The sequence below is a fragment of the Doryrhamphus excisus genome, linkage group LG12, assembly GCF_037039965.1.
Source record: "Doryrhamphus excisus strain RoL-2023G ecotype Guam linkage group LG12, RoL_Dexc_Guam_v1.1, whole genome shotgun sequence".
Lineage (NCBI taxonomy): Eukaryota > Metazoa > Chordata > Actinopteri > Syngnathiformes > Syngnathidae > Doryrhamphus > Doryrhamphus excisus.
The window spans coordinates 11,986,778-12,007,130 of NC_136368.1; the positions used below are offsets into that span (position 1 = coordinate 11,986,778).

The 20,353-nt window shown below is 39.5% G+C and overlaps 1 protein-coding gene across 6 annotated transcripts in view; it reads left to right on the plus strand.

Moving 5' to 3' along the window:
• Positions 1-20,353, plus strand: part of myo1b (myosin IB) — a 58,343-nt gene that overhangs the window by 14,389 nt on the left and 23,601 nt on the right. For all 6 annotated transcript variants that reach the window (XM_058082230.2, XM_058082232.2, XM_058082231.2 and 3 more), the window contains exons 4-8: positions 9,441-9,535; positions 12,191-12,295; positions 14,372-14,418; positions 15,664-15,727; positions 18,807-18,905. In XM_058082230.2, coding sequence (XP_057938213.2) covers positions 9,441-9,535; positions 12,191-12,295; positions 14,372-14,418; positions 15,664-15,727; positions 18,807-18,905 — 410 coding nt within the window. The remainder of the gene's footprint in view (positions 1-9,440; positions 9,536-12,190; positions 12,296-14,371; positions 14,419-15,663; positions 15,728-18,806; positions 18,906-20,353) is intronic.

The following is a 20,353-nucleotide window of genomic DNA, read 5'->3' on the forward strand; positions in this document are numbered from 1 at the left end:
TCCAGCAGTCACTCGTAATTAGAGGAGAATGTCAACTTCAAGCTAGCCGGATGATTTAGAGGTGTAGGAATTAGCTGTGTGTCAAAAATAGATATTTGATGGCAATTACTCTGAGTTTTATCATACACCGATGAAATGTAACTCTTGCAAAAAAGCGTGTATCTATTTCATTTACACCTTAACTGTGTAAGGTTAACGTTAAGCATGGACTACCGGCTTTCCTTACTACAAGCATAGTCGTCTTCTATTTAAGTTCCTAAAGTAAGTTTAGCCATGCATGAGTAAGCTGTAATATATAGGATTTGGCACATTGGTGTCAAATTTCAGGCCCTCATTGTCACAATGGACCCCTGGCAGTCCTTTAAGGCGTCTTACCAAGTATGCAATTGAAATAGTAAATATTCTAGTAAGGAACCATGAATGCACACTGATTATTCTGCTTTGTTTTCCATCATAACCTGTGTTTATGGCTTTAGTAGATTTAGTTTCTACACTACATTTACTGACCTGGGTTTGTCTTGTACTGGTGCTTAAAGTACCAGTAATTTTATTATTGGTGCTCCCAAAGTTAATGCGTTAACTGTTTAAAAAAAGCACTTATTGTATTCCTGTAGTTTGGAGAAACAGGAAGTGATGCAAACACACACCCTGAGGACAGACATGGCTATAAGAAAAGAGTCTTTATGAATGGGAATTAGCTTTAACATCCTGCCAGATGGTTCTATTGACAAGAACAAATCTATCTATATTTATTCTTTATGTGATCCCAGTTGCCATAGCAGTAAGCCGATTCGTCCGGTGTGCACTGTTCCCAATATCATTTTGGAAAGATTTTTGTTGAACTTCTTTAAAGAAGTGGACATTTATTTGGACATTATTTTGTGTTAGAATTAGAGTTAGAATTTGTTTGTTGAACCAGAGTCTGCACTGTTGGCTCTCAGGATATATTTGAATGTAGTAGCCTACTGTTTAAGTCTTTATTCTTAGCGGTCAAATAAAACAACCATTTGTTTAAAGCACGTAAAATTGTCTGTGCCGGCATTAGTGTAATGCAAAAAATACAAGTTGAACAGAACATAACCAAACAAGATTAATTGCGATAACTGTTGCCACAACAGTTAATACAACAGTTAATTCCATTATTCATTCATTAATTTTCCACCGCTTATCATCTCAAGGGTCCCAAGCGTGCTGCCTATCCCAGCTGTCTTTGGGTGAGAGGCGGGGTACACCCTGGACTGGTCGCCAGCCAATCACAGGGCACATATAGACACACAACCATTCACACCACATTCATACATACAGACAATTTGGATTCACCAATTAACCTAGCATGCATATTTTTGGAAGGTGGGAGGAAGCCGGAGTACCCGGAGAAAACCCACGTATACACAGGGAGAACATGAAAACTCCACACAAAGATGCACAAGGGTGGAATCGAACTCGAGTCTCCTAGCTGTGTGGCCTGTGCGCTAACCACTCGACCGCCGTGCAGCCCCAGTTAATTCCAATAGAAATTATTTTGATTGGCAGCCCAATTTGTTTTGTAGGGACAATTATTCCTCAATACTTTATATTCCGTGTCAAAATTATGCATTGAAATAAGTTTTAGTTTAGATAAAGGAAATGCATTTATTCTGAAAAATGTCCCAACTGCTATTGCTCTGTAGGATCAGGATCAGTTAGTCCAGATAGATGCTAATAGATATACACATATGTAAGTTTCTGTTTCACTCAGTGTATATTCACACCATGTGCTGTGTTTTGCTCATTTTTTCAGCAGGTTTATATAATCACTGTTTTAGCACCAAACCTGTTTGTAGGTAGATTCAAGTGGGCTCTTTCTGAAATGGCACTTTGACTCAGGTGGGTAGATGTGTTGGCGTGATGTTGAGATCAGCAAGCCTGCAGAGGAGTAATTGCAAAAGAACAAGCTTGTCCCTTTCCACCCACATCTGCAGCTCAAGGATGAAATGCACATGTATTAAAGGGGACAGAGTAGCAATTTTGTACTTGGTGGCTTCATGCAAGCACACTGTTTTTATATCCACCTGCTGTGCTAACATCAAACAAAATCTGTGGTTTCAATGTATGTACTTTTTGGCAGCAATCATTATGTCAGATTAGCACTTGTAGCAGCAATATTTGTTCAGTGTTGGTTCAGACTAAGTCCCTGTCCACACGGGAACGTTTTGGGTAGTTTTTTTTTGTTTTTTTTTATTTTATTTTTTGCGGTTTGAAAAAAGTTCCATACTGCGGCTGGCCGATATATTGGTATTTTGAAAATGTCGCTATTTACATGAAGGACGATATCAAAACCAACCGTATTGCTGGATTTGCGCTGTAGGCCAGCATGCAGGAGGAAGGAGGGGAGGAGCAGAAGCCTCAACTCGCTAGCACGTCTGAGGTGGAAGAAGTCGCCAGTAAGCAGTAACTGCGTAATATGGTGATACATAGAATGCAGATCATAAAAAAAATAATTTTCACCACCTTGAAACTTGCCATTCCAATACGAGGAATGTGTGCGATGTCGTGTTACTCATGAAAGGAAAAGCAACCTTATCACATTGCGAATATATGGTCCCCGTTGCGACAGTGGAAAAATCATCTACTGAAAACACCCGATTCGCTGTGTCCAGCGAGGTTTTCAAGTCACAATTATTTACACGACAATTTCTACTACAAATGTACAAGGAAGTTAGACAGAGAGCTGCGAAGCCTGATGTACGTAGTTGACACGTTGGTATTCGTGGCACAAAATAAGGACATGCTTAAAATAAGGACACACGCACGGGGAGAACATGAAAACTCACGAAATCGATCCCGGGTCTCCTAGCTTTTGGCCTGTGCGCTATCCACTCTCTACTGTGCAGCCGGTAACTAATTGATTTTTTTAATTACGTTGAATTTGGCACAGTACAGCAAGCACGCCTCTGGTCAGACGTCATACCCACAGTGGAGCACATACAGTAGCATGAAGCACAGTGGAGCGTCCTCACACAGTCACACAGATCCTGGTCATTCTCCAAGGAATTATGGTGTATAAAACAACAAAATATCATGAAAATGTCGAAAATATTCAGATATTATGTTGTCAAATGTCAAGGTTCATTTTTGATTTTCATTTTATAGTGATGTAGCAATGTCTCCATAACAAATGACACATTTCCAGTGTTGTCTATGAATGTACCGTAGGTGTTATTAGGTGTTATTAGGTGAGAGTTGGAAAACAACATAGGCCAGCTATAATTTGAATTTGTCTATGTACTAGTTGGGCAAGTACAAAGAGTAAATAAATGAAGTCATTTTGTTTGATTTGCAAACTGATAGAAGATGGAATTGACTGTCAGAACAGCCCTTGCAGTGTCATCGTCGGGTAGCATGTGATTTGTCAAATTAAACTTCAGCAAGCTGTGAAACGGGTTGGGGAGTGATTAATGTGAGCAGAGGTTTCTATAGCCGTTGGAAATGTGGCTATGTAGAAAAACATTTATCTTGTCCAGACTCACAATGAGCCACAGGCTCACACTGACCTGACTTGAATGTGTGTGTGTATATATATATATATATATATATATATATATATATATACACACACACACACACACATACAGTGCATCCTGAAAGTATTCACAGCGCTTCACTTTTTCTACATTTTGTCATGTTACAGCCTCATTCCAAACTGAATTAAATTAATCTCTTACCTCAAAATTCTACACAAAATACTCCATTATGACAATGTGAAAAAAGGTTTTTTTGACATGTTTTGAATTTATTAAAAATCGAAAACAAAAAAATCACATTTACATAAGTATTCACAGCCTTTGCTTAATACTTTGTTGATCCACCTTTGGCAGCAATTACAGCCTCAAGTCTTTTTGAATATGATCCCACAAGTTTAGCACACCTATCTTTAGGCAGTTTTGCCCATTCTTCTTTGCAATAAGTCTCAAGCTCCATCAGGTTGGATGGGAGACGTCTGTGCACAGCCATTTTCAGATCTCTCCAGAGATGTTCGATCGGATTCAAGTCTGGACTCTGGCTGGGCCACTCCAGGACATTCACGGAGTGGTTCTGAAGCCAATCTTTTGAGATCTTGGCTGTGTGCTAATGTCTACTGTCTATATGGTCAAGGTACATGACCAGTCTACTGAGGTCAAGAGCGCTCTGGAGCAGGTTTTCATCCAGGATATCTCTATATATTGCTGCATTCATTTTTCCTTCTATCTTGACTAGTCTGCCAGTTCCTGCTGCTGAAAAACATCCCCACAGCATGATGCTGCCACCACCATGCTTCACTGTAGGGATGGTATTGGCCTGGTGATGAGCAGTGCCTGGTTTCCTCCATGGCGCCTGGCATTCACACCAAAGAGTTCAATCTTTGTCTCATCAGACCAGAGAATTTTGTTTCTCATGGTCTGAGAGTCATTCAGGTGCTTTTTGGCAAATTCCAGACGGGCTGCCATGTTCCTTTTACTAAGGAGTGGCTTTCGTCTGGCCACTCTACCATACAGGCCTGATTGGTGGATTGCTGCAGAGATGGTTGTCCTTCTGGAAGGCTCTCCTCTCTCTACAGAGGAACGCTGGAGCTCTGACAGAGTGACCATCGGGGCCTTGGTCACCTCCCTGACTAAGGCCCTTCTTCCCCGATCACTCAGTTTAGAAGGCCGGCCAGCTCTAGTCCTGGTGGTTCCAAACGTCTTCCATTTACGAATAATGGAGGCCACTGTGCTCATTGGGACCTTCAAAGCAGCAGAAATTTTTCTGTATCCTTCCCCAGATTTGTGCCTCAAGACAATCCTGTCTCGCAGGTCTACAGACAGTTCTTTTGACTTCATGCTTGGTGTTTGTGCTCTGACATGCACAGTCAACTGTGGGACCTTATATAGACAGTTATTATATTTCCAAATCATGTCCAATCAACTGAATTTACTGCAGGTGGACTCCAATTAAGCTGTAGAAAGATCTCAAGGATGATCAGTGGAAAAAAGATGCACCTGAGCTCAATTTTGAGCTTCATGGCAAAGGCTGTGAATACTTATGTAAATGTGATTTTTTTGTTTTCTATTTTTAATAAATTCAAAACATGTCAAAAAAAAACTTTTTCACATTGTCATAATGGAGTATTTTGTGTAGAATTTTGAGGTAAGAGATTAATTTAATTCAGTTTGGAATGAGGCTGTAACATGACAAAATGTAGAAAAAGTGAAGCGCTGTGAATACTTTCCGGATGCACTGTATATATGGCATTCAGAAAGACATATTCAAAGATGCTGTGAAATGATATGTAGCATTCTAAACTTGTTACTAGGTGGCAGTAATGTTACTGTAATTTTTGGTGAGCCACAAACGCCAGATTTAAAAAGCAACAGGCTTTTATTGCAGATTTGAATAATCTCACAACAGGAACAATAATCCTACACCAAGGGAAAACTCATCTCTGAACCCCCTGACTCCGCTTTTTCATCTCCAAAAGTTTGGGAACCACTGCCTTAGCCCAAGCATCCACAATCCATTCAAATATGATGGCATAACAGTATTATTTTTTTAGTGTAGAACGCATGTTTTAGCATGTGCCTCATAATCCGGTGCGCCTTATGGTGTTGAAAATACAATAACCGTGGTAACCGAGGGATTAATCTATAGCTATCAAATTATGTTTGTGTATTTATTCGTCTATTTTTTTAATACTGGCCCTACCACCAAATAAAATGTCCTTTTTAAATGCAACAGCAAAGCTGAAGAAGGCTGAAAATAACTGTGTGCTTTTCAGCTTTTTTAAACCATTAGCCACCAAACCAAATGTGTTTATTCAATGGCAGAATAGAGAAGCTTAGTAATTCAAAAAACATTGTCCAATCATAAAATAAAATACTTTGGTCCTGAAATATCATTTTCCTCCTTAAGGCTCCACTCATGTGACTTTGTATTTTCCCCCAAGGGAGATTTGGTTTCAACCACATGGTGTAGCATTTATTACTGTATGGAATATCATGGCTAGTAGGCATTTAATCACATTTTGTGATTTTTGTTTTTGCCTTAAATGATCCATGCAAGCCTTCTGGTTATTTTGCTATGCCTAATGTACTTTTTTTTTTTTTTTTTAGACATTTCTTTCTTTGACCTGTGTGAAAATTGCCCTGCATTCAACTAAATTAAAGGTCTGATTTCTACCCATCAACCCCCTGTGGTTTTATGTATGAGTTAGGAAGTATCTATTAGTAGTTTAGCTGTAGTCTTTGTCAACCACAGATGGGAAATAAAGTAGGGATGTGAGGCAGTAGTACCACCTCATATAGCTTTTAATTTTGAAGTCAGGGTACTCGTGACTACGCCTTTCTGCTCTATTCTGTAACCCATGTTCCAGTGTTCTCCTTACCACCTGTTTTACAACGCATTGTCATAACTATTCACATCTGGGATACATCTGTTAAAACCACATGTCTTTGGTGTTCATGTGTACTCTGGCCACCCACACTGACTTGACTGCCAGTGTGTGTACCGTGTGTGTACTGTATGTGAATGTGTACGTCTGAGATAAGTCTTCTCATCCACCTGGTCTTTAGGAAGACGTTTCCTTGGCTGTTGCTGCAGAGCTAGGCGGATTTCCTGAGGCCTTGCAGGGAAGCCTGATCACACAGAGATCACAGTCTACTGTACTACTGTACTGCTCCCAACTCAAAATAGAAACCACTGACTAGAGTGTAAAGCCCTGAACTATAGTTGTCAATTTTAGGGATCGAGAAACATATATATATATATTATACGTATATTTCTAATGATACATATTTGGAAAGTATGCAAAATGTTTCCTGTAAGTACATTCAGCAGATCCCTCATGAACCGTAGTAACTAGAGGTTATTTGAGAACTGCCTGAACCATTTTCTGTCGCTGATGTCATGCTGTTGTGGCTTTTTCTTCACCGCTGCCACGTGTAAATCGCAATCTTTGGCTGGAATCGGACCCGAATGGGATGTGCCAAGCTCAACTTATGGGCTGAGGCCTCGTCCGCATCTCTACCCCACAGTCCCAACTTTATAAAGTTTAGGAGACCTGTGGGATTTTGCCGCCTTCACTACTTCTGCCATGTTTGATGATGATCGTGGTGCCCAGTCATTTTCAAATTCACATTTGAGGTGGTCTTTACACTTACTGTTACACAGTACAAGGCAACATGATTCTGTCATTGTCAAGTGAACATTATCCACTTTACCTTCAATGGGTTCAATGTAAAGAAATACCTGTCTGGCTACATTATTACATTACATAACATACTGTGAAACTAATCCCTCATAACCCAATCCTGGTATGACAACTCAGAACCACTATTCCCATCGCAACCAATATCACATGAAACAGAAGAATCAAAATACAGAAATGCACAAATGGAGGGAACAATGTCAACAAACTACTGTAGGTTCAAAATCCTGCCCAACCTGGTTATGTTTCTGATGAAAGTCAGAAGTAAATAGGGGTTTTGATTTCAATGTTGACAGCCAACTATGTCCACTTCAGTCACCCAGTTGAGGGCTGTCTAGATAAGGGTTCAAATGTATTGGGACAATACCAGTAGTAAAATTATAATGTTAACTCATTTTATGTATGCAATTATACTGCATATATACTGTGTCTCACTAGGAAACGTCTCCAGCATGGGACCCCACAGTCTTTCTTCTGCTGGTAAAGTCATTGCACCAGCCCACAATTCCCCCTAGGGCAGGATAATTGTGTGATGGGTTGCTCATTGTTTGAATCAAGTCAGGCGACAAAAGGGTTTTCATGAAGCAGACATCTGGCACACTGTGCTTTACAGCAGTCACTTCCTGTACTGTGTCAAGTTGTGTCCATACATGAAGTGCAAACTGATGAGCTTTGGAGAAATATGTTTTAGTTTAGCAAACCTAAATTGTCACTTTGGAGACTGCAGGTCAATTCTAAAGTTTTGCACATATATGATTTTTTTTCATGCAAGTTTGAACCGTACAATTTTGATTTCTTCCCAATGCAACTCAGGCCTTGTTCGTACGGCACTATAAATCTAATGCATCTGATCTACTGTCATCTGTACATCATCAAAAAGTGTACTTGGCAAAATTACTTCATCTGAAAATGTATTTTAAAAAATCTGTCAGTGAAGTGAAGTGAACATCAGTGTCTCACCACTTTTGGCTCTGATATCCAACCACACACTCTTCAGAAGAGACGTTGCATTAAGTTATCCATGAACTGCCATAGCCAAGAGTATTGCCCTCATTTATTTTTATCTTTCTAGGTGAATCATTTGGTTCAGAAAATGTTGACTCAATTGCACAAAATTTTTGAAATTGCCACAAATGCGCCAATGAGAGCAGAAACCAGAGCAATGTTTGCTTTCATAAACACATTTCAATATGGTGTTGGTAATTTCATGGTCTGGGGCTGTTTTCCCACTTCAGGACCTGGACGACTTGCTGTGATGAATGGAACCATGAATTCTGCTGTCTACAAAAAAATCCTGATTGAGAATGTCAGGCTGTCTGTTAGTGTCTGCAGCAGTACAATGATCCAAAACACACCAGCAGCCTCTTAATGGCTGATGTAAAACAGAAATAAGACTTTGAAGTGGCATAGTCAAAGTCCTTACCTGAATCCTATTGAGATGCTTCGGCATGTCTACCAAAAAGGCAACAGAAGCAAAACCTTTAGTTTAGTTGAACTTTATTCTACTATTTAACAATGCACTCTCTGTATTTTTTATTAGTCTTCTCCCACAAATCCATCAAAGCCCTCATCCTCTGTATCTGAATTGAACAGCTGGGCAATTTTGCCATCAAACATACCAGGTTCCCTCTCATCATTGTCTGAGACAGTCTCGTCTCAGCCGATTTTGTTTTCACAATTTGGTTTTGGGTGGATTAATTTATCAATCAATTTATGAAGCATTTCACTCGCAACTTTTTTCAAACCAAATCACGCAATTTTGCAGTGTGAGAATTTTGACAGGAATATACTTGTGGTCATAATATTTCTTAATGAGATTCATGGTCATGAAGTGATTCCTGAAATCAGTTGTATGAATGTGTGATTTCTTCTCTGATGATGTGGTTGTCGTGTTGCAGATTGTTAGTTTTGAAGAACAACACAGGAAAGGTCAATTAGAGCTAAATCCAAAATTTCCACTCTCTTACAGATGTGTTCTAATTTTCCAATATGGCCACATGCTCCTGATTAGGTTAGACGGCATGCAGCCTGACGCAGCATGTGACATTTCTCAGAACCTCTCTCATTCTACACCTTGCCAGAAAATGTGGCTTTTCTGAATCTCAAAATAATGCTAATGCTAATCATTATTGCTTCCACAAACTGTTTATGTATAAAAGGAACGTTTTTGTGTTTTCAGTCAAAGTGCTTATTGCATGCTACCAACTAAATCTAATGAGTTTTACCTTCTGCCCCCCAGTTATGCTTTGGCAGACGAGGCCTACCGGTCACTCAGAGACCAAGACAAGGATCAGTGCATTCTTATTACAGGGGAGAGTGGAGCTGGGAAAACCGGTAAGAACCAATTTGAATATTATTTTCATAATTTGTATTGTGTTAACTTTCCAGGGAAATATTTGAGTTAACAGAAGGTTCTTGATTATACATATATATTGAAGACAAAAAGATAAATGTAGCAACAGAATGGCTTGAATCCAAGTTGGCCAGTAATTGGCTGGTACATGCATAGAGAAAAATGTGTCTTATCATCTTGTCTTGTTTGTGATGCTTTGCAACGGTTTGCCCATGGCCTAGTCAAAACCTGCTCAAAGAGAACTGGATAAGGGTTGCTATGCAGGAGACGCTGCAGATGAAATCTACATTGTAAGGCAACTCAATGGCGTTTTTCAAGAATGACATGTTAGTATGTGAATTATACAGGGCTGCTTCTATACACAGTGTAAAAGAGTGTAGTCTTGTGACGAGCAATGAAAGGTAATGTAATAAAAATTAAAGTAGTGGATTGTAGTATGTTTATCATTTTTCATTGTACTTTTCTTAACAGTAATGTGAAAATCTTGTCTTATCCGTATACCGTCTTGTGAACTGAGTGTCTCATTATACTCATTACACAGTATGTTGATGGCAAAGATCCATTACCTCATGTATAAAATGCTTTTCACTGAATTGTCAGACTTATTGGAGTACATCATGATTTTAGAATTCTGCAGCTTACAGAAATGCAACAGCTTGCACTACGGCTGTCTGCCATCTATGCGGATGTGTACAATATTTAATTACAACTAGCACACATTTGTGTAACATCTTTCTCATTGCCAGTTCAACACCCATGAAATCTGTGGTATTTGTTGTAATGTAATAAATTAGATGGAACAAATAACTATAGTAGTTAGACAGACCTTATTGCAATCATAGTCCCAAGGGTCTTTATACCCCGACAGTACAGTGGAACGGTACTGAACCGTACATAAAACAGTTTTAATATCGAATAATTTTTGTTATATATTTAGAAAATCATTCAAAATGCACACAAAAGCATATAAATGACGGATGTGGTGCTGTGAAATAATGTGTATTACAGACTGTACAATAACCAAACCTGTGTACAAGAACCGAACATGTTTGTCAAACGAAGTACAGTAAAGTCTCGTTATATCGATATTCTCGGGAGTCGGAAAAAATACCGATATAACCGGACTATCCATATATCCGATCCTGCGCCGAACTGCATTAAAAGTGGGCGGATCTTTGATATGGCATATAATTTTCTCCTTGAGTTCATGGATTGCGTATCTAGCATGCTTTTGTACTACAATAAATTTTGTACTACAGTAAATAAAAATAAACTTACGCTGTAGTGATTACCGGTTACCGGGACATAATTCACCCCGGAACTATCGATAGGGAAGGTGTTGCCACCCGGAGGGGTAGGCGCGAGGGACGGGTGTTTTCCGCTGTGTGTGCTGCACTCTGGTGGTGGAAGTGTGAAAAATAAAGTTGACTGGAAGCAGCCGTTCGCCGTGTTCTTTTTTGGTATTGAAATCCTTAAGCAAAGATTGATTTAAGCTGCTTTTGTATCGATATAAGCAGACCAAATTGGCTGGCGGGAGATGAAAAGGGCATCCTAGTAACCGGATTATCATAATAACCGTGTATCGTACTAACAGAGCTAATTATATCATAAAAGACTAGAAATTTGCCAGGAAATGAAAATAGTATCGTAATAAGTAGTAATTCGTTTTAACCGATATCGATATAACGAGACTTTACTGTATTTGAAGTCCAAAACATGACGTGTTGACTTTTATTTGGGTGCTTTAACTTGCATGCATGTTGAAAAAGCCACTGCCAAGGTGCAGACTAGCTAAATTATGAATATCAGTTTGGATTTCACTAATCACGTCACCCTGAAAGCTTTGTCGTGGAACAAGGCCATCAGAAACAGACTTGTCCCATAAATATGGGTCATCGATGCTGATGTCTTGCTCAGAGTTCTGTTGGTGTCCACATTAGCCCGTGAGTATTATCAAATGACAACAAGTAAGAGAAATGTCTGCGCAAGATGATGATAGCACCCATGCCAGTAATTCCTGAAGCATGTACCACATTACTCTGAAATCAGATGATGCTGATGATGATCCCTTTTTTGGCTGCTGCACTATTTGCCCACTATCCTCTACTTTGGCTCAGGTTTTGAGGATCTGCCAGGATTGTTAGCAATCTGTACCAGCAACCACTCTCAAGCTCCTTCCTATCTGTCCTTGGCACATCACACACATCATCAGATCTGGGTCACCTTCCTCTTACTGGACAGGGGAGTTGATGTTGATGCCAGCTGTGGTCTAGGCCTGACACTTGTTTGGAACAGCACATGATGCTAGTTGCTTTTGAGAGTGCAAGTACCCCTTCAAAAGACCTGCTTTCATTCTTAAGAGAACTTGCATCATCTCCGTATGTACAAATAAAATTTCATTTCTCCCCTGCATCAGCTGTGGTCTCACTGGAGCCAGTAGTTTTAATGACAACATGATGCAATAATGGTCACACTCAGCAGAAAATTGGTTTTGTGTCTTTTGCACACCCTTCCCTGATGTGTGTCAGAGGGATGATGTCGAGGGGATTTTAGTGGGGGGAATGATGAGAGTGAAGGATAAGTCATGTCTGGCGACAGTTTTGACTTGATTTTTATCTTTTTGATGTTGTCTCCAGAGGCCAGTAAGCTGGTGATGTCATATGTGGCGGCGGTGTGTGGGAAGGGCCAGGAAGTGAATAAGGTCAAAGAACAGCTACTGCAGTCCAATCCTGTGTTGGAAGGTGAGTAAAGTGGCCTATGAGCTCAGTCTTGTGCCTCTGTTTCTGTCTGTGTGTTTCATCCAAATCAGAACACATTGTGTAATGGTACAACAAAAAACTCCTAGACCTATTTTTGACTTGTCAATATTTTCAATGTTCATGATAGTGCCACACATTAAACCATAAGAAATAGACAAATAATTGAAGAAGGAGGAAATGTGTCTGACAGGAAATGCCCATGAATGATGGGGCTGTATGCCTGTTTTGTCGCTTCAGAGACCCTTCACATCTGCAAGCGTTTAGCTCCCGCTTAATTCTTTACAGGGCGGGGGTGGGGGCACAGTTATCCTGTTTCACGCAATGCATCTGTGTACTCTGTCTCTCTCACCTTTCCAGAATATTATATATGTTACCTTTCAACCATTTTCATGTCTTGCAAATTTTCTTTGTGCTATCTTTTGCATGTTCTCTTTCACAGGCATTCTAGCCATTTTTAAGCATACACTAATCTACGCAATTGTGTGTGATGTGTACTATATGCTTTGTCCATCGTGTTTAAAGTAGAATTTGTGTTGGTTATTGAAAGAGCTGGTGCAAAAACTGCTGATCCAGTTCTGTTCCAATGTAAGTTGAAATATACCTAAATTAACACTTAACACTCACACTATACACCAAAACCATGGACATAAAATACAGTCACAAAAACATTGAATTCAATTAAGAATTAATTGTCCCCGCCTCACGCCTGAAGACAGCTGGGATAGGCTCCCGCAACCCCGGCGACCCTCATGAGGAAAAGCGGTAGAAAATGAATGAATGATTGAAATAATTCAATGTAACTGAAATAAATAAAAAAAAAGACCTGTTTATTTATTACAGTTGCTTTCACAGGAGCAGATACTTTAGCATGCTCAAGAACACTGTTGTAGTCAATTTTCGGCTGTCTTGATTGCGCTGAAAGGCCAGTTGAGTTTGCTGATGTTTACTTATGGCTCAGTTTTTTTCAACAAAAACATTATTGATCAGCTCACCTCCTGTTACAAGCAAGGCTGCACTCAGTACCACAAATTGAATCCATCATCTGAACATAAACTGTACAAAGCGGTTTGCGTGTGTGCGCACATTAATGTGTGCGCATGTGCATGTGCATGTGCATGTGCATGTTCAAACAACAACGGCATCACGAACGGCACGACACCCCCGTATATCGATGTCTTTAGCAGTCAATGATTTAATTACTCGCTAAAACATTTTCAGTGCCGTAATCTACAATAACAAGAGCTGTCAAATAATAAAAAATTGTAATCAATCATTTTTCAAATTCATTAATCATGATTAATCACCATTTGCCACTGTGTGAAATATGCTCATTTACGCTGTATTTTATGATCAAAAAGATAAATGACAGTCCACGGCTATATAAAAGTGTATATATGTTCTTACTTGAAGTACAATTATTATTTTGAAGCATTGCACGGCGGTCGATTGGTTAGCATGCAGGCCTCAGTGCTAGTTCAGTTCAATTCCACCCTCGGCCATCTCTGTGTGGAGTTTGCATGTCCTCCCCGTGCATGCGTGGGTTTTCTCCGGGTACTCCGGTTTCCTCCCACATTCCAAAAACATGCTAGGTTAATTGGTGACTCCAAATTGTCCATAGGTATGAATGTGAGTGTGAATGGTTGTTTATCTAGTATATGTGCCCTGTGATTGGCTGGCGACCAGTCCAGGGTGTACTTCGCCTCTCGCCCGAAGACAGCTGGGATAGGCTCCAGCACTGACCCCGTGATCCTCGTGAGGATAAGCGATAGAAAATGAATGAATTAATGAATGAGGCAAGTGTGGCAAGGTTCGGTGCTATCCAACTTTGATAAGCCCAACTGCTTTATTCATGCTGAATGATGGGACTATTTGCCATCGAGCTGGTTGAAGTCCTACATTAAGGATTGTTAATATGCCATAAACCAAAGTTGAGCAGTGTGTTTGTAGTATTTTGCAGTAATTTTGCATTATTGGACTGCACTATTTTTATTTTATTGCTTTTAGTCAATACACTCACTAACTTTTTATTATTTTTATTTTATTTTTTATCTTTTTCAGCTTTCGGAAACGCCAAGACAGTGAGAAATGACAACTCCTCTAGATTTGTAAGTGCCCCCGTTTGGCAAATGATATAAATACAGATACAGTGCATTGTTTTCACCTGGAATTCATTCATTCATGTTTGTGGAAAAAGTATGTTGGTTGGTTGGTGTTCGTGTCCATTCTGTTTCATTGTTTTCATACTAATGTATACTAGTTTTGACAATGTGAAGCTCATAGGAACACCAAAATTGCAAAGAATAACTAGTTTACGGGTTATGGAATGGCATGTCTAGCGTTAATGTTGAGTACGTAAATCTTTGTCCAACAGTTCTGCAAATTGTTATGACCAGTACCAATGTCCTAACAAGTCATTGGTAGCTTGTGGATGGAGCTGGGTTGTTTTACCCCATTTTTGGCATGCCACCCTATCAAATCACGCTGCTTTTGCATGTTTAGTAAATATATTTACTGTATCTGTGGATTATTCATCTCATCAATTACTTAGTGAGAATCGCTCGATATTATTGAACTCCAAAACACCGCGTTATAATTGTGTTTCAGTCTACACATCCCGTTGAATCACTAATCTGCATAGTACCTAAATCGTGCCCATGCTTAGACTCAGACTAGAATTGTATTATAAAGGATTACGGCCTTGATCTGTTTATATTTAGGTAACCTTGACATAAACCTTCACACAAGGTCCTCATGACATCCTGATTGATACAGTTCATCAGGCACCCACGGATCACAGCATCTTTTTTCCTTTTTACTGAGTGTGACCTGCTCATTGAGTTTGCTTGGACTCTGTGACAGACCAACAGTTATTAATACATCAGAGACAGATGGATCTCTTGCTTATCTTCAAAGTTTCAAATGGAGGAACAGAAGGAACCTGGAGTATTTTTTCATACCTATAAAATTGGTTGAGGTTTGACGTTACTTTGCAACGATTCATAATTTAATAGTGTTATTATGATTGACATATGGGACTCTATCTGTAACTTTGTTTATTACTTAGTTCCCATCACGTACATTACAGTGGACCCTCCAAACTAAGGCACAACGGGAGCAAAAAAACGAGTGGAGAAAAACTTTGGTGTCAATTGTTAAAATTTTATAAAATGATGGAATCTGTCAGGCCCTACTCCAAAGTAGAACGCAATCTGTTCTGTGACGCAGGTTGACTTAAAAATTAGGCTTTTAAAAATTTTGCTGTAGGAAAAATATTTAAATCTTCGTAGCATTTTAGGGAAGTATGTTCGAGTCTTGGTGTTCAGCTGTATGTGATGTTTTGTGATCCACAGGGAAAGTATATGGACATTGAGTTTGACTTCAAAGGAGATCCACTGGGTGGAGTCATCAGCAACTGTGAGTAACCTTGTGCTAATACAGTCTTTGCTTCAGCCAAATGCTGACAGAATAGAACTTTATCAAAATCCGCCCACCCATCTACTGTTTTCTATGTTTCTGAAATTCCAAGTTTATATGATCTTTCCAAAATACTTTGTTACAACTGATGTCACTGTCATTTGTTCAAGGGTTTGACCAATCCAAATATATATTTTCTTGCTCCGAACTGAAGACGGTCTTATACCTATACTGAACAAACCATACCTTCTCCACAACTGTGCCTCCTGCTCTTCAGCTTTTGTCTCATCTTGCTTTTATCTTGCCTCTCTCCACATCTCAACATTGTTTTGTCTGTGCTGGAGTCCCTGGCAGAGGTCACAGAAATGAGAGGAACTTATAGTGGAGGCACAATACTCATTTGCTGCTGCTAGCCATTCACTAATGGATGTTATATTATTGATGCAGCAATCACTGTGATTCATAGCCTGTGGGTGTGACAGATTCACAATCAGCGTGATCCCCAGGTATTTTTATGGCTGCCCACGTAGAATACAAAGTAACGCATCTGATCTCCAGATTCTTACATGGGATACTCTGGGAGCTCTAAAATTATAACACCCAGTTTTAAGGAACAGGTGTTTGATTTTCGTCTATCATCAATTTCCTGCTTGCTTTTACTTTAGTATAAGTAATGTTATTTACATAAAACTGTATGGTTTTCAGTCAAGGGAGAGTCACTGCCCACAGCTTGCCCACTCAAAAGTAATTTTCCAAATAAGTCATACTATGCGAAATTGGGAGGTTAGCATTGTGTCACAATCAATCAGAGAGGAAATTGTTTGTGCACTTAAAAATTTCTGTTCATAATTTCATGGAGTCTTTCATAGCTATGGGTGGGTATACTGTATTTACATTTTATGTTGTACCAGTGCCAGATCTGTACTTTTGAGGTAGTCCTGATGCTTAAATACTGTCAATTTTGTCAAACAATGCCTTTTTATTTTTTTATGAATAGTTATGACATGCAATTTGGACAGAGTGGTCATTTAAGTACTTCAATAATTCACAAATCACAGAAAAAATGCAGCAATATAGGACACAATTTTGTAGTGCTTTGTGTAAAAAAAAAAGTGTAAAAACCCTGCTGTTGAAGTACATACAGTCAGCAGAATTGATGATGTGATACACCATTCTTGCAACATGCTTGTTTGATGTTGAAAATTCAGGTGCTCGTGAATGCATCTTGTTTATTGTTGGTGGATAATCAAGTGTTGTGTTGGGGTTTGTGTGCGAGTTCATTGTGATGGAATTGAGCACTAAAGGAAAACTGCACTTTTTTATTCTGTTGATGATGTGAAAAGCCCACTCAAAAACAATGCTATAAGACACCAATCTGTGCTGACTAAGAGACAAGCACAACTCTGGCTAGACAACCACAGTATCTGTAAAGCATTAGCCCACATTCTATGTTTTGTTTATACACGGCGAGATGGAATGTGTTGTGATATCATGTGCTCTGTGCTACATGTACAACAATCAATATTATGGGGAGTTATTGGATGGACATCTGGTCCAGCTGGTCTGGGCTGTCTTATTTTGGTTAGGTGGAAAAAAGTTTCTATCCCTGCAGGGTTTGTTAGTACTAACAGTTTTTCGTTCACTGTGATGCAATCTCCTGGAACAATTTCCTACTCGCCATACACGCGGAGCCTTACCATGGATGGTAACACTGTAGCTCAATGTGCTATGTTCTGTAATATGTAATGTAATGTGCCAGCTATGCAGGCAAACTAGACACGACCAACACATCTGCTTTCAACACAATCTGAGAGACAAATGAGTTCTCCGTTTTCATAGAAATGTATGTTACCTTTTAATTAAAAAGTATTACATTGCAGGAATAATGCAACGAAACATGACTTAAGCTTGAGACACATTTGGATCATTTCTAACCAGATAAATGGGATGCAATCATCCTGCAGGGCAGCCGCTAGTCCCTGTAGTCTTTAATTAAATCATGCTCACTTTAATGCGGTGAGCAGATGACCGTTTCCCTTTTAATCAGGTACAGTTAAGTGGAACCTCGTAGAGTAATGGCTGATCTCTTTGTGTTTTCTTAGACATACAGAATTATGAAGTGTGGATGAACAGGAAATAATTACAAACATTTACGTGGTTACCATAACAACTTTTAAAGTGGGAAACATGTACAGTACAGTACACTATAGTAAATTTTGAGCTGTGAAACATTAGGCCAGGGGTGTCACTAGTGTGGCCTGGAGGCCATTTGTTATTTTATTGGCCCGCGGCACATTCTAAAATAATGATTGAACAAGAATACTAAAAAAATGGTAATAGTTTTAAGGCGTAGTAATCAGGAGTGTCGTTTTATACACCAAGCTGAGCGTCTTTTCTGTTATAGCTAATGACTTGTTGTCATCCTGTGGGAGTTTCCCATTTAATGGTACATCAAATGTGCAATGACTTTGATCGTATTAAGCCCTGGTTCTTTGCCACCATGGGAAACTTGTGCATGGCAAGTGGCCGCGATGTCTTTTTCGTGTTCTTACGAAAAATACACACGGCCGACATAACTACTCTCACTATGCTTTATCTATATATCCGGCCGCTGCTGGATAGATGAGCTTGGGAGGAGTCTGAAATCAACTGCTTAGTACATCTGAGATTTTAGATTCTTTTTTTTATATATATCTGCCAAATATCAAATATCAATATTGGACATAACCTGTGATTGGCTGGTGACCAGTCCAGGGTGTACCCTGCCTCTCACCTGAAGACAGCTGGGAAGGCTCCAGCACGCCCGCGACCCTCAGTCGAACATGAATGAATGGTTGAATGAATATTGGACATAACTCACTAGTCTGTTTGCAAACTAGCCCTTTTAATTTTTCAGTATATATCAGTGGAAAAAGTTTGGACACCCCTGCTCTAGGCGGTAAGCATTAGGCTGGCATAGGAAGTTAACCATGTATTGTTTAGAAGGCCGAGTCAAATGATACAAGAAAAATGTCAGCCATTGTTTGGACCGGACATTTTAACAGCATTGTTTCCATTTGTTTTTCCGTCGCTCTTTTAGATCTGCTGGAGAAGTCCCGTGTGGTGAAACAGCCGAGAGGAGAGAGGAACTTCCACATCTTTTATCAGCTCTTGTCTGGCGCTTCTGATGATACACTCAGTAAGTTTGAAGCACACCTTTTATATTGGAGTGTACTTTTGAGTGATGTTTGTTTCAGCGTGGTTGTTAATTTAATTAATCTTACAAGCGTCATAAATATGCACATCGGTGCACAAAGACTAATGAAGCAAACAAAGCCTTGGCATTTGTAGGAAAAAAGCATAACCTCGTTGGAGAGACAAAATGAGTAAAAACACCTTAATTGACACCTTAAACATGAACTTAATTCTTGGTTTGTTCATTTAAAATTGGTCATTTCATAATATTTTTATCTTGGCCATTGCATTTCAAAGTTCTCCCATAACACTCTGGATGTTGAGAACTTATGTATATAAATTAGCACAACTAAACGGTAACTAAACAGGGGCTGGCAGACCTGTCAACAGCTCAGTGAGAACACAAAATGCTGAACAATATGTGCTTTCACCATAATAGAAAACTCCCCGATGACGCCAGAAAAAGTGGCAAGATTTCTTGCTAGTCATTTGAGAAAATGTCGTCAAGGGCAATTGGAATCACCAGATCTAGCGACAAAATGGCCAAGCTGGCAACACTGGTCTTGGCTAGCCATCTTCTAATGTCTAAGTAAACTAAATTCACCATTATTATTTCATCTCAGGTACTCCTCAGACTACAATGATCGGTATATTAACGTGTTTGTCCTTATCACAAGTTTTGAATTTCATTCATTGTTTTTTTGTGTACACACAACTAATATCGGCTCACGAAGAAGTGCTGTAAGCATTTGCTGCCATCGTGCAGCTGGACAAACACACGGCTGTCGCATTAATGGCACCTTCTTCCTACTTAACAAACACTGTAGAGAACAAAGGGAGGCTGTGAAACCTGTTCCTTGTATTTGCTTTTCCGTGGATAGCGGGCATTGTTTTTATGTACCACACACGGAACCAGAGAATAATAGCTTTTGTCTCCAGAGCACTTGCATCAGAGAATCCTTTATCTGGTATAGTTAACACTAAGGTGCCCTAATCTGGGTTTTATGCTACTGATTTTGGCACTCTTAGCGCTGCTGTTGCTTTTCTAGAAATCTGTTATTGGCTATGTGATCGCAAAAAAGGAACCATAAAGTCACATTCATTTAGACAAAAAATTCATTTAGACGGCAAAACCTGGTGTCTCTTCCACCGCAAAAAAGGCTTGCTCATCTACAGCAGTCCAATGAATTCCATTAATTCCGTTATTAGCTTTGCTGAGTGGTTGCTGCTTAGCTGCCGTTGGACTGTTGCTACTCTGGGGTGTAATGACGAGAAGTGTGCCCTCATCAAGTCATAGGTTTTACACCAGAGCAGTCGGAAGAAACTTTCTCCACTTAGAAATTGGCTGATTGGCTTTGCCAACTTCTTAACATTTGACACACACTATATTGTTTCAGTACGATCACTGACACATTAGGGGTATTTGCACAGAGCAAATTATTATTGCAAAAC